Source organism: Dermacentor silvarum, chromosome 5 (assembly GCF_013339745.2).
Source record: "Dermacentor silvarum isolate Dsil-2018 chromosome 5, BIME_Dsil_1.4, whole genome shotgun sequence".
NCBI lineage: Eukaryota > Metazoa > Arthropoda > Arachnida > Ixodida > Ixodidae > Dermacentor > Dermacentor silvarum.
The window spans coordinates 15,340,381-15,356,150 of NC_051158.1; the positions used below are offsets into that span (position 1 = coordinate 15,340,381).

The 15,770-nt window shown below is 46.1% G+C and overlaps 2 protein-coding genes across 2 annotated transcripts in view; one reads left to right on the forward strand and one right to left on the reverse strand.

Moving 5' to 3' along the window:
* The window catches only part of LOC125945437 (lysosomal alpha-mannosidase-like), a 252,278-nt gene that overhangs the window by 48,514 nt on the left and 187,994 nt on the right, over positions 1-15,770 (forward strand). The gene's annotated exons all lie outside the window — the stretch shown is intronic.
* LOC125945541 (uncharacterized) lies at positions 7,148-14,761 on the reverse strand. The gene is made up of 4 exons (XM_049667419.1): positions 14,670-14,761; positions 11,275-11,331; positions 9,620-9,743; positions 7,148-7,459 (listed from the first exon to the last, which is right to left on the reverse strand). The coding sequence occupies exons 2-4, from the start codon at positions 11,322-11,324 to the stop codon at positions 7,286-7,288; spliced, it is 348 nt and encodes a 115-aa protein (XP_049523376.1). The 5' UTR covers positions 11,325-11,331; positions 14,670-14,761; the 3' UTR covers positions 7,148-7,285.

Consider the following 15,770-nt stretch of genomic DNA (forward strand, 5'->3'; position numbering starts at 1 on the left):
CAAATAACGTCTAGCATGCATGGTCCATGTGTGCGTTACCAGATGCTACGTGTTGGGTCGGTTTCTCGCATGTAAGAAGAAACTACGGCAGTTCTCACCGATAACCAGTTGAAGGACAACTGCTGGCAAACAGCAGACTGCGGCGGAGTTTAGCTCGCGATTGCAGAGCTGTAGCTTGATTTTACTAACGCTGCTATTAGGGCCTGTTGACGTGCCATTGGTACAGATTACGTATATCACGTTACGGACAAGGACACAAGAAAGTGTGTGTATCGCTTGTCTCTTCCTTGTGGCTTTGTCCGTGACGTGCTACGTAATCTGCAGCTATAACAAAGGATTTAGCTTGCTGTTATAATGCCAGGGCCGAATTGAAGAAAACATGATTCACGCAAAGAAAAAAAAAAAAATATCGGCAGAGACACCTAAGACTGCTGACGTGTGGGAATGCGAAAGCATTGTAGTCTCTTTGGTGAAATGTTCTCGGTTGATGCTTTCAACGTGCATTAAAGTTCTTTCTGCTGATTAGGTATGTGTGTTTGTGTATTCGTTGGCCACAGACCGGAATCATTCGGACCACGTACGTTGCTGCAGAAGGATATTACAACGTCGTGCACGTTCCTTTGGATACATGCTGGTGGTGGTTTTAGCTGCAGCGAGCGCCTACCTCTTTTCTCGCCGTTCGGCATTTTTGTGTTTCCTGGCTTCTTATTCTGAGGCGTACTTTCCTGGGTGACCACGTTTCGCAGCTGCCGCTGAGGTAGACGCTTCAAAGTCCATCGCAATAGAGGCACCACCGATGAAATCCGAAGAGCAAGTGGCGTGCGGAAGGCAGCGCGCTCATTTTATACACTCATGACGTGGCGCCACTTCCTCCCCATTGGCTGCGCCATCACGTGCCCAATGACGCACGCACTCGGCACACCTTTAGTCAGCCAGAATCGTGGAGCCGCCGTGGCGTCGGGAAAGCGTGAAGATGACGGGGAGACAAGTCGTGTCTCAGTGCGTTGCCACATGTTCGTTGTTATACTTTCTGTTGTTTGCTTCAGCTGCTAGCTTGTCATCAGTATTATCATGCTTTAACATCACGTTTTAACATCACCTGGTGCATCCCAACACTCCAGTCGTCGATTTTTTTTTATGCCAAGAGGGGCACGACATATTGAGATCCATTGATTCATGGGGTTTAACGTCCTGAAGCAACACTGGATTTACGAGAGACGACGTATCGTAAGGACTCCGGATGAATTATTAGACCGTGGCGCTTTTTTAACGCGCACCCTCCCACGAGCGTTTTTTTTTTTTTTGCTTCCGTCCCAATCGAATTGCGACCGTTGATGTCGGGGATCGAACTCGTGACCTCGCGCTCAGCAGCTGAATGGCATAGCCATGGCGCCACCATGGCGTCGACGTATTGAGATCATGAGCGTGCGCTGCGAATGCTGTGAAGCATTCTCGAGTGAACGCGAGCACCACTGGTGCTGCTCTCGAACGTACGACGAGACACCCCTAAGTACAGGGCGAAAGCTTGAGCAGTGTCGTTCGATTGCGATAACAGTGCCGAAATTGATCACCGCTTTCTTGCCATTTACAGGCTGCTTGACTGTCCTGGCACAAGGTTCGCCCAATAGACAGTTTGGTTCTTTCTGCCCGTTCATCATAACCGCCGTGTTCCTTCGTGATCAACGTTAATGTTCCTACATAGGGCTACGAGAGCCATATACAGATCACTATAGGCACTGTCAGCGCAACGTGACATCTGGGGAGGTATTCTGTAAGAGTCCACCTATAGTGGACATGTCCATTTCGTGTGCTACTGAAGTGCTGATTGGCTGCGGCGCCTGGATCCTGCTGAAGCGCACCCCAGCCCAGCCAATGAGAACTTCAACAGCAGACGAAATGGACATGTCCACTAGGTGGACTCTTACAGAATACCTCCCCTGGTGGAGGTTCTAGGTCTGCAAAGAACCCCAACTGGAAGCCATCATCCTGAATGTGTGTGATCGTGTTTTGTTGGCGTTTGGTTCAAATATGCAGCGCAAATTCTCATTTGTGGTCAAGAAGAAACTAGCATATACGCAACCGCTTACCTGGGAGCCGTCATATCAGTCCTGAAAAATGTTTAGCAGCCACGAAGCGAAATCATCTCTTGTACAAAGTATTTATTAATATTTTTGAAGCAGTCAGTCATCTTCTTTAAAGGGACACTGAAGAGCAGGCAACCTCGAGCTTTATAAGTGAATTGCAGTTCTACAAATATCAAAAGTCAGAAAAGACGCAATAACAATAGGAGTTGTGGCGACGCCGTAATCAAGTTCCCGCACCAACTTGCCGTGACGTCACGTGCTTTGAAGTCATCTGCTTCGTCCTAGCAAACTTCCTAATCGGTAAGTGTTGCACACATTGTATTACAGAGCAACAAAACACTGATATTTGCACGTTTAGAGAACTTCTCCTACGCAACAGCGGTCTAGCTATATCGAAATTCATGACATCACTGTGACGCACAGATGCCGGGGTAGCGGCGCGAGATTTATAAAAATGAACTGAATTTTCACCAACATAAATTTATCTTCCGGTAATCAACAACATTACCTCGAAACTCACGAACCTAAAGTTTGAAACAATATTTTATCACTCAGAACTACTTTGGTGTTGCGAGAATAGCGTCGAAGATACAACGAGAAACGTATATAACCGTTTTGGCACTCTGCAACGTCACAGAAACGAAGCTTGCGTTTAACGATGGAATCTGTGCCCAAAATCGCAAAAACTTCTTACGCTATAATTGTTCGTAAGAAAGAATTTCAGCCAATCTGGATGCAAGACACATTATTATCTAAGGCGGTCGGCCAATGGCAAAGAGCACTAACGAAAGAAAAGATTTGTAAATCTGGCCCTTGGAGCCGAATTAACAAAGGTTTTTGTTCGTAAGAATTTTTTCTGATTGTCGGTGGCCTTCGTTAATGGCATGTTTGCGGTCCCTTTGAAATTCGAGTGCACTCTTCTTTTGCATGATTATGTTTGTATGCTATGAATTAAAAAACTGTAACATTGATAGCAAGATGAGAGTAAGGGCGGTGAATAATTAAGGCAGAAAGTAGGGCTAGTTGGTAACGAGCATAATAAGAAAATTATGACTAGCGTAAGTAACACGACAGGGGCTAAAGAAAGAACACGGGACCTTTCTTTAGTCCCTGTCGTGTTACTCTAGTAATCATGCCTATTAGGCTTGAATAATGTTTATGTCCTTTGCCCCGCCCACCCCTTTCCTTTTTCTCGTGTATGTTTGAAACAACGTCAAATAGTTCGAGCGCATCTTGAATGAAAACATGACTTAAATGTTTAGGGAAAATAAGAAAAGAAAAACTTTGCGTTTGGTAAAGTCGCGAGTAAAGCTGCAGATACTGCAAAAATATTTTTTTAATTGCCGCCTAGTCATGCTGGCTGAAATAAAATGCGTGGAATTAACTCCGCGTTGCAAGGCTATGTTAGAAGAATATATATATATATATATATATATATATATATATATATATATATATTTGCTGGTGCCACATCATCTAGACTACCGCTCCCAAGGTGTGTTCGATAAGGAGCAATTAAAGATCTAATGTAATTAGAAATAAATGGGAAGCGCACTTCGAGGGCAGTATTCTAAGTGCATCCTACACATCCTAAGTCGCTCCTAAAAAAAAGTTAGCTCATTTACAGGTGAAGCACTTGCCTAAGACAGAGAAACACAAGGTCCCGCCCTTAATTTTTGGGGATATCACTTTTGCACTCCTATGCCTACTACTAAATAAATTTTTTGGTGCCGACAATATTTTTCTATTGTGTAAATGACCGAATATTTGTTGAATGCTTGTCACAAATTTTCCTGCCTTTTCTCCACCCTTTATTTCTTCATAACTTCGGCGTTTAACTCTTCATTATAATCAATGAAATACGCCTGTGGAGGTTATGCTGAGCAAACCTTCAAAACGTTCTACTAACATTTTGCCCATTTGCCCGTTGCGGTCGCTCACTGAAGAGATATTGGAGTAACTTGTGAGCTTTTCAGTTATTTCTGCGCTGGTTATCAACCAGAAAAGTGCTACCGAGAGTTCGAACGGACAGTGAACACGCCAAAACAGCCACCCGACAGGCAGCTGTTTAAGACGCTAAAACATTGGGCTGAACTTGCTTGTTCGACGTGATGTGATATCCCCGACATAGGTCATATCGACAAGTGACGAAGGCGGCAAAACATTGTGACCACGGGCTGCAGTGTTGATACAAGTCGATGTGAAAACATAAGATAAACCTCCTGTAAGAAAACCTTCCGAAAATAAAAAATCGGTCCGAAACATGTAGACACGAGTACACGTCGAAAACCATGCCTCAATAACGCGTTGATCAAATACGCTCGTATGACGATCAACGACTGAAATTTGATGCGGTAACCCAGCGCTACTCTTAATTTCGTACTACACAAGTTTTGCTTAGTAACTGGAACACACTTGCGATTATGTTCCAGTTACTTAACGTAACCTATGTCGAACAATATTAAGAGTGTAACGCAGGGGTATATCGCATCATGTTTCAGCCGTTGACCTCCGTACTTGAAGAACACGTTGCTGAGGCATTGTTTTAATGTCTGATCGAGTCTATTAGATTGGTGTTCATTTTTATTTCTGGAAGGTTTTCTTACGGGACGTTCAATCTTATCACTGTCACATCGACATAATCGTTCTTTAAGGTGGTTTTTATTGTCTACGGTTACGTTATGAACTTGAAAAACAATTTTTAAAGTTTAAATACCACGGTCAGATGCCCAAAGCCGCGTCTCCGTGTATGTGAAAAAAATCGATACCTCCATCACCTCCTTATGCTTGCTATGGTAAAAACTGCATTTCATTGCTTAAACGCAGAGACGAATATGGAATTATGTATAGTACATTACCATGGTGCACCTGCGTCCGTTATTTTCGCGCAATCTCTGATTTCGAAGCACACTTGAAGGTTGCCTTCGACCGTCTGGGACGACACAGAGGTCTAGATGAATTTAGTGCCAAATTTCTCGAAATCAGATGACAAGATTATGAGTAAACCACTTGTTTACAGTTACACATGCACCGTACTTTAAACCAAGAACGAAATTGTCTCGCGACTAGCCGCTCCAGGCACATTGCGTGCATTCGCGGGCTTCTTTCACGCTCGGAAAAACACATTTGTCTAGCATGCATTGAGCAACAGAAAGCTGTATCGGGAGTTGCTCATGTTGCTGTACAATTTTCTCATTGACACTTTTAGTCTACCTATAATATTTAAGAAGTTTATAAATAAATTAAAACATTATGTAATTAGGCGGAATGCAAAAAATAATCTTCGGTATCTCCAAGCGACGGCAAACGACATTAGTTTGGTTCTGTCCAGCATGTTTGTTGGGACACTCTGTATAGCGCAACTAACGGTGGTCTGCTCCGGACCGTCGTCAATCGCGCTTCGTTCCTTGAAGAGGCAGGGCATGTGTCGAGTGAGCGCCTGAACAACCCGCTTTAATGTGGGGAACGCTGTTTAAAGGGACACTAAAGTCAAATAAAAAGTCAAGCCAAAGTGATAGAGAAATGCTCTAGGACGTCTAAGGCGTCAATGTAATCGCGAACAGAGCTTTTGTAATCGAGAAATTGAGGTAAATGCAGGACACGATATGAGACTCCCCAGGGACATTCCGGTACTTACCCGATAACGAAGGCACTCCTAAAAAAAATTGTGTCACTAGTACTCAACCACTTATATTTAAACGATTGTTTCGTTGGATTATAAGACGGAAGAAAATGCTACTTCTCTACTATTATCAGATTCTTAGAAAAAAATACCTTTTTGGTGTTACACTTGATAACGACGCGGGCGGTCAATAGGTTTCGTTTTCGCTCGACTCTGCTCCTCGCGCGCTTTCGAGTTTCAGAAGTTTCGTTATCGCGTAGTGCTGCGCTGGTGTTGCTGGCTCGCTAAACTCGCACTTGAATTTGCTAGCAGCTTGAGAGTCGCGACGGCACGTCCAGACGGTGACCAGCTTCGCCGCCCGACGCCCTGGCTGCTTTCGTTCTTAGAAGAGTCCGTGTCGAGGCCGTCTTCGTAGTAGGCAACGACGCCGGTAGCGCGAGCCCTGAGGAGCATGTCATTCTCATCAGAGCTTAAATCGCTGAAATCGAGCCCAGCATCGCGAGCCAATGTGTCGTTGTCAGGGTCGTCAACTAGTTGGTCCATTGCGACGAGCGTCGACGATCACCGTGTTCACAATTCGGCGCGCGCTTTACCTTCCGCTATCGTGGCTAGCCACCATACTTCCGCTTTCGCCATGTAGGCAATATTTTTCTTCCTCCATGGCTTTCGCACTGCCGTCGGCTCTGTCTTGGCTCTGTTTCTAGCCGCGCGTTTGCGCTTCCCGCAAAAAAAAAAAAAAAAAAAAAAAAAAAAGCCGTAGCGCCGTCTGCGGGCGCCGTTTTACTCACCGGCGGCACAACGTCACTGTATGGCCATGACGTCACCACTCCTCGCTCGGGCGGGCGATTTATATTGCGTTAGAGCTACGCGGACGCTTCAGATGCAATTTTCTCTTAAAATAAGTCTTTTCGTGCCACGAAACAAGCGTTTCCAGGTTTCTGGTATGATATTTTAACACCACGTTGAAATAATATTTGCCTTTAGTGTCCCTTTAAGTCGTGGATCGCGGACCTCAAAGAGGTGCGACATAATTAATGCCAACGCATGTAATACACATTTTTTCGGAAGCGAACAAATTAACTCCAATTAGACTACAGTACTACAGTGTTTTGACCACATTTTCGTGTTATTGATGGGATGCGTACGAGGCTACGCCTTTACGCCATGAAAGTAGTTCGAACGTGTTTCCGCAAGGGACCCTTACCGCAAGGGACCCTTACCAGAGAGGAGGAAATACTCATTTGTTAAGTGTCGTCTCGTGTGTACGCTTTTCCAGAAGATTCCCCTTAGTGCAAAGGACTTTGTAGTGCCCGTGTGACAGGGGTATTGTGCTTATTAACAACACCTTTCCGGTTGCGGTGTTCGTTTATTTCTTTTGACTCAAGTACTTGCAGAGGAAGTACGACGACGACAACAATTAATGGAACGTGCAGACAAATGATGACACTGAGTTGTACCTTTATTATCACGACGTTTTTTTCTTTTTCTTCTAAAGCACTAAGTGGCAACTATTACGTAGAAATATACTGTTATAGCAAGATGCCGCGGGTCTATAGGGGGACACTTCTTGCAAACGCATTTAGCTGTGGTGTTCCTCATGGGTGTGGTGGAGGAGTGGGGTGGCTGTTTCGTTATGGGGCCTGCAGTGTCCCGTGCTTCCAGTGGCGAAGTGTTGGTCGGCAACGTCCAGGGTGCAGTGGTAGCCGTCCGTGCAAGGGTCCCTGGGCAGGCTGGTACACACTTCATTTGGACACTGCAAAAATAGAGTACACGATAGAGAAAGCGGTCACAGTAGGTCGGGCGCTTTATGGTACATAGGGGGTGGTCGCCTTCGAGCGCTCCAGAGCGCTTCGACCTGGCAGCTCGGCCGAGATCTGGCAGAGTTGTGGTCACGTGGCTGCTGTAACTTGCGTTGTTTACGCGGCGTCTGCCGCAGTGAGCGCGTGTCTTGTGGTCCGCCATGTTTGTTTGCAGGAGAAGAAGCGTTGACCTGTTTCCGCTTCCGGCCTTCGACTGTTCTGGCGAGCGGCTGTACGCCCAGCTTGGGCACGCTTTATCTGACTCTGTATCGTGGCGATCCGAGTCGAATCGGAGAGGGCTAGGGATCAGCTTGACGGTGGCGATCACTGTGGTGATAGTTGCGGCAGGCGCGGGTTAGCCTGGTAATAAGGTCGGCAATTGTAGCGCTCGAGCGTATTTTGCTTTGTTGACGAGACATATGGCCAAACGTTCAACAGACTGGCATTTTGATCGTTTATTTGTACACAACATGAAAAAAAAAGGAAAGTACGGAAAATTACTTAAGAAATGCCTGCGTTAGATTTTGGAGTACACTGGTCTTGGTTATGTACATTTCAGGTGGTCGAAGTACAAACTTATAATCTCGTTATAACAGCGCCTGGGTGGCATCACAATGGAGGGTACATGCAACAATGTCCAAAGGCGACAGCAGTGTACAACAATTTGAGCATGGCGTACAAGAATAAGGAGACAGTATTAGTCTCATGTAATCGTTTTTTGGACGCACACCAATGCCGATGGCTGCCCTTTGGTCGAGGCGTGACGCCTGCAACGCTGCTGGCACTCTCTTCGTGACGCCAACGTTCTGAGACGCCTCCAGTTGAACGCTAAAATCTTGCTGCCGCTTTCACTGCGTCGCCTTCGGGCGAAACTGACAATTTTCTTTTGTGGACGAAAAGGCCTCCCGAAAGAAGACTTCAGCGGCCATGTGCTATCTGTACTTTCTGCGTAAGTCAACGCGCATGACTACTGCCAGATTCAGGAGACGCGTTGTGATTCGAGGCATTTTCGACCCAGCTATGTTTCGCCGAGTATCGGCACTTTCTATGGCAGAAGAATTCGTTTCACACCCGAGAAACTGAAGCAAATTTACTCCATATTTGCCGGGGGATACCTGCCCTAAATTTTTGTTGTCATAGGGCTAGTATGACGCCCTCCCCCCTGAGCCCAATTTGTGGAGAGAATGCGACGACGGATCATTTTTTTTCTCATTCTGTCGCCGTTGGTCATCTTTATGGGAAAATATTTTAGAAACGTCGTTTAGACAACTTGGTATCATTTTTTCCATTACGGAGTTTTTTTTTTATTTTTTTTATCTGAACGCCTCTGGTCTTTGGCACCGCCATAGGGATGCTTGCTCACGCGTAAAGCAATATTTAGTTGTCTTGAGGCGATTTTCTTGATAAATTTATTGTACGCTATTTTTCAATCCTTTCTTGCGAAATAATCCAGTTGTTTTTAGTAACTAAACATCGTTCCTTGCACCATCCGAGTATTGTCCAATCGCCCACATTGGTATGTACCATCAGTAAAGGAAAACAATACCAAACCAAGGGAACTGTAACTTAGCATGGTACTGGGGTATGCGCAGTTCTAACTTTCCTTTGCATGCGCTAGAAGGAGGACCACTCATCGGCAAAGTCGCTTGTTCGTAGGCTGACGTAGTGGAGTCTGATGTTATAGGAAGTAAGCTCGAAGTATTGCCAGGCCGGGAATTCCTCTTGGCGCATTATTTTTTGACGATGCTATTGTGTTTCTTAAGCCGGTGATCCTCTTTATCATCGTCTTCGTATTTTTCGTAGGTATCTTTACAGCCACGTGTACAACATTTTCCGTATTACCGTATTATCAGATGCGAAGGTCCTTTAGCGCGACAAATTTAGATCTGATCCTTGGCTTTCGCGTGTGAATATCTGCTTAGTGGTTTAACATGAGAAGTGCCGGGCAGAGGTCAGTCTCGTAAGCAAATATAAAACATAAGCTCTGTTTCTCTCCAGCTTTTAAAAAAATGTTTAGCTTTCATGCCATGAAAACGCGAAAACGTTTCTCACTCTGGTTTTGTACTTTTTCTAAATTTGCGTGCTCAGTCATTTGTGTCTGCATTTCCGCGTACCTTGTGGCAGTGGTCGCAGCACTCGCATTGGTCCTTGTAGGTTCCACAGGTGCAGGTAACTGCTTCGCACGCTTCTGGGTTACACGTCACGGCGGCACAGTGGGGAAGTGACGTTCCGGACACACTGTAAGAAAAGATGGCGCGTATGTTGCAAGACATTTTAAAGCGCATCTCTTAGGCGGCCGTTCCTGTGGCGAGCATCGGCGTAACCGAGCGAACGAGCACAGCGTAAGATGAACGCGAACGCGGAGCGAAGCGGGGGATGAAAGACGCGAGGAAGAAAGCAGAGGAGGAGGAGGGTATGGCGAAAGCGTGAGAAGAAAAGAGTAGTGCGGCGACGATGGCTACGAGATGGCGCCAGAGTAGCCCGCGTCCCCCATGCGCTGGCTCTCGTTATCTCCAGATTAGCGAGGCAGTCGCGCCACACTTCGCTCCGTTTGCAACGTGCCGCACGAGACAGATTGTCCGTGCCAGCCCATATTTCGCGAAATGAAAACACGTATACAGCTGCGCCTAAATTTGGCATTAGGGAGTATCGTGATCGTCGGTGATTTTTTTCATCGCACAATTATAGCCGAACAAAAGAGGGGACATGGTTCTTCGTCTGCTCCACATGAGGGACATGTTTCTCTGTCTGCTCGACATCAGTGCATGAGACCTCTCAAGCCAAAGTGCACTAGGCGATCGTGAAAAAAATTATCATTAATAACTGGGAAAGACAGCGTTAGCGTCTTTTAAATCCGATGAAATTCTATCGCTGCTTCAGCATGCGACCCAACGAAAAGTGAGAGCGATGTTTTAGGCAGACTGATACTGTAACAGAAACTGCGCCGGGCAAGCGACTGTTTACGACGTCCACATTTATTGTTGAGGAGCACATTTCCGAGACAGTGCCTTCTGTATGACCAAGTCCACTCGACCTTCATTGACTTGCATTTGCAGGAATTTCACCATCATCATCAGCCTATTTTTGTTTCGGGGGTTTTACGTGCCAAACCCAGTTCTGATTATGAGACACGTTGTAGTGGAGGACTCTGGATTCATTTTGACCACCTGGGGTTCTATAACGTGCACTACAGCGCAAGAACACGGGCCTTTTTGCATTTCGCCTCCATTGAAATGCGGCTGCCGCGGCCGGGATTCGATCCCGCCAGCTTGAGGTCAACAGCGCAACGCCTTAGCTGACTGAGACACCGCAGCGGGTTTTTACGTCCACTGCAGGCCGAAGGCCTCTCACTGCGATCTCCAATTACCTCTGTCTTGCGCTAGATGATTCCAACTTGCGCCTGCAAATTTCCTAGCTTCATCACCCCACCTAGTTTTCTGCCATCCTCGACTGCGCTTCCCTTTAATTGGTATCCGTTCTGTAACTCTAATGGTCCACCGCTTATCCATCCTACGCATTACAGTGCCTGCCCAGCTCCATTTTTTTTTTCTCTTGCTGTCCATTATAACATTGGCTATCCAAGCTTGTTCTCTGATCCACACCGCCCTCTTGCTGTCTCTTAACGTTGCGCCTAACATTTTTGCAGGAATGTATTAACGTGCAGGAATTCATCTTACGGCAAATACTGACACATCAAGTTGCCTCATGGCTATTGAGAACTGTGGGTCGATTATCTCAGTTAAGTTTAGAGCTGCGCTGCGCGTCTCACCTGAAAACAGCGATGGCGATGAAAAGCATAAAAACCAAGGTGACCTTCATCTTCGCACTGCAAAGAAGACAGACAACATCAAATGACTTCTTTCGATTTTTTCGAAACTTTTGGTGACGTTACCTTCGCGTAGGCGCGTTCAGAAAAAAAAGAGAAAGTGTCAGTGGTCACGTCAGCTAAAAAACTTTGTTTAAATATATTTGAACAGATTACGTCAAAGGGCGAGCACATGATATATAGCATGTAGCTGCGTACAGATTGTGGTACGCCCTAATAAAAGTCAAGAGACATAATTGAAAACTGTTAATTCTGAATGATTACCTTTTCCGCTGAGTTTTACACTAACAGAATGATGACAAAGAAGGGAACAACGATGCGGACGGACGAAGCGAGTTGTGAACTTGACGAATAATGAACGTACACCTACTAGGCCCCTTTAATTGTTTTTACCTAATGGTAATTCTAGCTCACATGGTGTATTTCTGGGCAGAAAAAAAATGCCTGGCCTAATCTGGTCATTTGTGTTTTCCACGTCCTGACTATTGACGAGCATATACACGTACATCATTTGTAGAAGAGCGTAAGCCTTTTTTTTTTTTTTGCTGAGGCACTGTTTCATATCATAAATTTTTATCAATTGACAGAGCTACGTACACGTTTCACCAGAATATGTCGCATATGTGCGGATAGACGCTTCTTTTTTCCTGGCACTGAATTTAAGGTTGCGGCAAAAATCCCTGCTTTATTAACACACATGCTGCGCGGATCCCCAATGAAGCGTCCTGCTTGCTGAAAGTCATAATATATCGAACTACATTTTCGGCAAATTCTAGCCAGTGCGGGGAAGGAAACCACGTAGATATTGAAAAGTGATGTGTCGCGTGCCTTCTTCCCTGCCGTATATGTCAGTGGTTTTCTGCTGGAAATGCTGTTCCGTTGAAACAACCTAATGCGCGTCGAGAATCAGTTGGCGAGGAGAATACCCGAACACGTGACACCAAAAATACCATGCCTAAGAACTGTCGTTTGCTATCTCACTCTCAGTACATTATAAATTACAAGCTGCAATCTGTTACCACAGTGACCAGCCTGTTATGACAGGAATTAAGCGGTATACTATGATGTAACGTAAAGTGCGAGGCTCTTTCTACATAATTGGGCTTTTGAGTGCGATCAGTACACGGAGGAGTCCCGACGACTTCTACCTGCTGCCCGCCCTGAGGAAGACCAGGACCAGCTAGTTATTGCAACAGTGAAATCTCTTGTTAATGCTATTAACGTATTGCTGACGAGCATGCAGCCACCGGCAGCTCGAAGTTGACTGCAAGTAGTGGACGCTCTCAATCCAGTTCTTGCAAGCCTCCAATAGCAACAGCAATGGCTCGATCACCGCCACCTTTACAAAAAGTCACAGGCCTGCGCGGCACACGCTGCACAGTCACAGCGTAAGCTGGTTGAGTGGCGCAAGAGTAGCTCCTATTTCGGCACCACGCACAACAAGGTCTTCGCGGCAAAGTGTCTTCGCCTCTATTTTGATTCTATCCCTTCTTTCGCTCCCACTTACCCCTCCCCGTTGGCGCTGAGCCGTGCTCCCTCAAGGGCTGCAGAAGATAGCGCCAACCTTTCCCTTTCCCAACGAACCACTTACTGCTACTACTCTATTTTGACGAGAACGATTGGAACTGTCTGCCTGGCGTCGACGGCGAGCTGCGGCTTGTTATGCTCTCTGCACAGCAGTGTGCTGAGCCCGATGATGCCTGGTTGTAGCCGCGCACGTAGCTCTACGATTCGCTTCTTCAGCGCGCGTGTGCTGAGCCCGATGATGCCTGGTTGTAGCCGCGCACGTAGCTCTACGATTCGCTTCTTCAGCGGCGGTTCGTACCTTACGAGGAGACGCTATTACGTGTACCGAAGAGGTACCCATAATATGCGGCACACATCTAACATCAGGATAGCGTTGACTGCGCGCCTCGTCTGAATCGCATCCCGTCGCACGCGGCGGTTCCAGGCACGTTAACTAGATGGCGCCACCATACTGGCGGAGGCTCGGGTCGTCTGCGCCTGCGCGCTGCCCTATAGGGCGCGTATAAAGGGAATTTTTCTTCTGCCTGATAGCAAGTGCTTGCGTGGCTCCGTAGTAACGTATCCGACTTGCACGCAGCGGGCCTGGGTCCGGCGGCGGCATCATCGCGACCAGAAACGGCTATTGGAATGAGCCCATAACGGCTTACGCAGTAAAAAGAAGCCAAAGAGGCTTCCATTTTTCAGTGGAATACCCGTGGTATGCAGCCCCAAGTGGCAGAGACGCTGCACAACAGGCCGCCGTCAGAACAAGAACAAGGAACACGTCACATGTCACACATAGTGCGGTAAATGTGGCCAGAGCGCTAGTTCGCTTCCTGCGGTGTAGGGGCCAGCGATATACCGGGTGTTTCTGAGAAGACTTACAGTAATATTTAAGAATAGTCTGTGGCAGATAGTACAATTATAGCCTTTGAGCTCGACTCCCTAAAGAGGCGGACATTATCTAGGTGACAAATCAAAATGCATGATTGAATAATTAACAAAAATTCACTAATTGTGTTCCTAACTAATTACTTTACATGCACATATTGCAATTTATAAATTGAAGCCTGGGAGTTCGCAAGGTAGATCCAACTGGAACGAATTCTCAGGATGGCACCAATTTCGAGATATTAATTCTCGAACTTTGCGAAGAAATACACTGGCGTTCCAGTTACTTTTGTGCTTCGAGTCATAAAACGGCGTTTTGTTGAAAAAGCAAGTGGAATGACAGTGCATTTTAACAGCAAGTTTGATGGTGCATATCTCGAAAGTGATGTTATCTACAGAATTATTTTCAAGTGGAAATGCCTTGCAGTCTCACGAGCTAAAGTTTGAAAATTACAATATGTGATCTAAGGTAATTAGTTAATAACTTAGTGAAATTTTGTTAATTAGAGATAAGGCACTTCAATTTATTGTACAAGCAATGTCCGCCTCTTCGAGTAGACCAGATCAAGGACTACAACTGCGCTATCTGCCACGGATGAGTTTTAAGAATTACTGAAAGTATTCGCAGAAAAAGGCCGCAGATTGCCATACTGACGTGGGCTGCTTCAAGTTTGTGCACCAATTCCCCTTTTAGGCTCTTATTTATCCCTTCCTATCTCTTTACATACCTCCGAGTAGGGTAGTAAACCGTACTTCTCGTTAATCTTCCTGCCTTTCTTTGTTTCTATTTCTCTCTACGTGAAATAACCGCTTTCTTCCTTAAGCTGGTGCGAAACTCTTACACCAAGGAGCGAACGATATCTTGGCGTGTCCGTGTTTTGATGCGTTAAGCAGAAGCTACCTGTATAACTGCAAGTCCGAAAATTTGGAGGACATCTTACCTTGTTTGTCGCACTTCACGCAGCTGAACAATCTGTCCTTTCTCTCTTGAAATCGAAAAGAAGTTCTACCAAGCCCGTATTTTAGAACTGCCTTATATATGAGCGACCGGAAAAACAAACAGGTCGAGGTGTCTTGCGATAGTGACAACGAAGGACGGCGTTTATCGGGGCCACGCTTAAATTAGAAAGGCGCCCACACGAAAGCAGACTGTCAGAATAGGCGAAAATAACGTTTAGCATGCATGGTCCATGTAAGGCTTACCAGATGTTACGTGTCGGGTTGGTATAGAATAAACTACAGCAGTTTTTACCGATAACCAGTCGAAGGACAACTGCTGACAAACAGCAGACTACGGCGGAGTTTAGCTCGCGATTGCAGAGCTGTAACTTGATTTTACTAAGGCTGCTATTATGGCCTGTTGACGTGCCATTGATACAGATTACGTATATCATGTTGCGGAGAAGGACACAAGGACGTGTGCGTATCTCTTGTCTCTTCCTCGTGTCCTTGTCCGTGACGCGCTACGTAATCAGCAGCTTTAACTGTGGGTTGAGCTTGCATTTACAATGCCAGGGCCAAACTTAAGAAAACATGATTCACGCATTGAAAAAAAAAAAATCGGTAGAGACACCAAAGACTGCTGACGTGTGGGAATGCGAAAGCATTGTAGTCTCTTTGGTGAAATGTTCTCGGATGGTGCTTTCAACATGCGTTAAAGTTCTTTCTGCTGATTCGGTTGTGTTCATGTGTTTGCGTATACGTTGGCCACAGACCAGAATCATTCAGACGACTTTGCCGCAGATGGATATTAGAACGTCGTGCACGTTCCTTTGGATACATGCTGGTGGTGCTTTTAGCTGCAGCAAGTGCCTGCCCTTTTTCTCGCCGTGCGGCATTTTTGTATTTCATTGCTTCTTCTTTTGAGGCGTACTATCGTGGGCGACCACGTTTCACAGTTGCCGCTGAGGTAGACGCTTCAATGTCCATTCCATAGAGGCAGCACCGATGAAATCCGAAGAGCAAGTGACGTGCGGGAGGCAGCGCGCTGATTTTATACACTGGTGACGTGGCGCCACTTCCTCCCCATTGGCTGTGCCGCC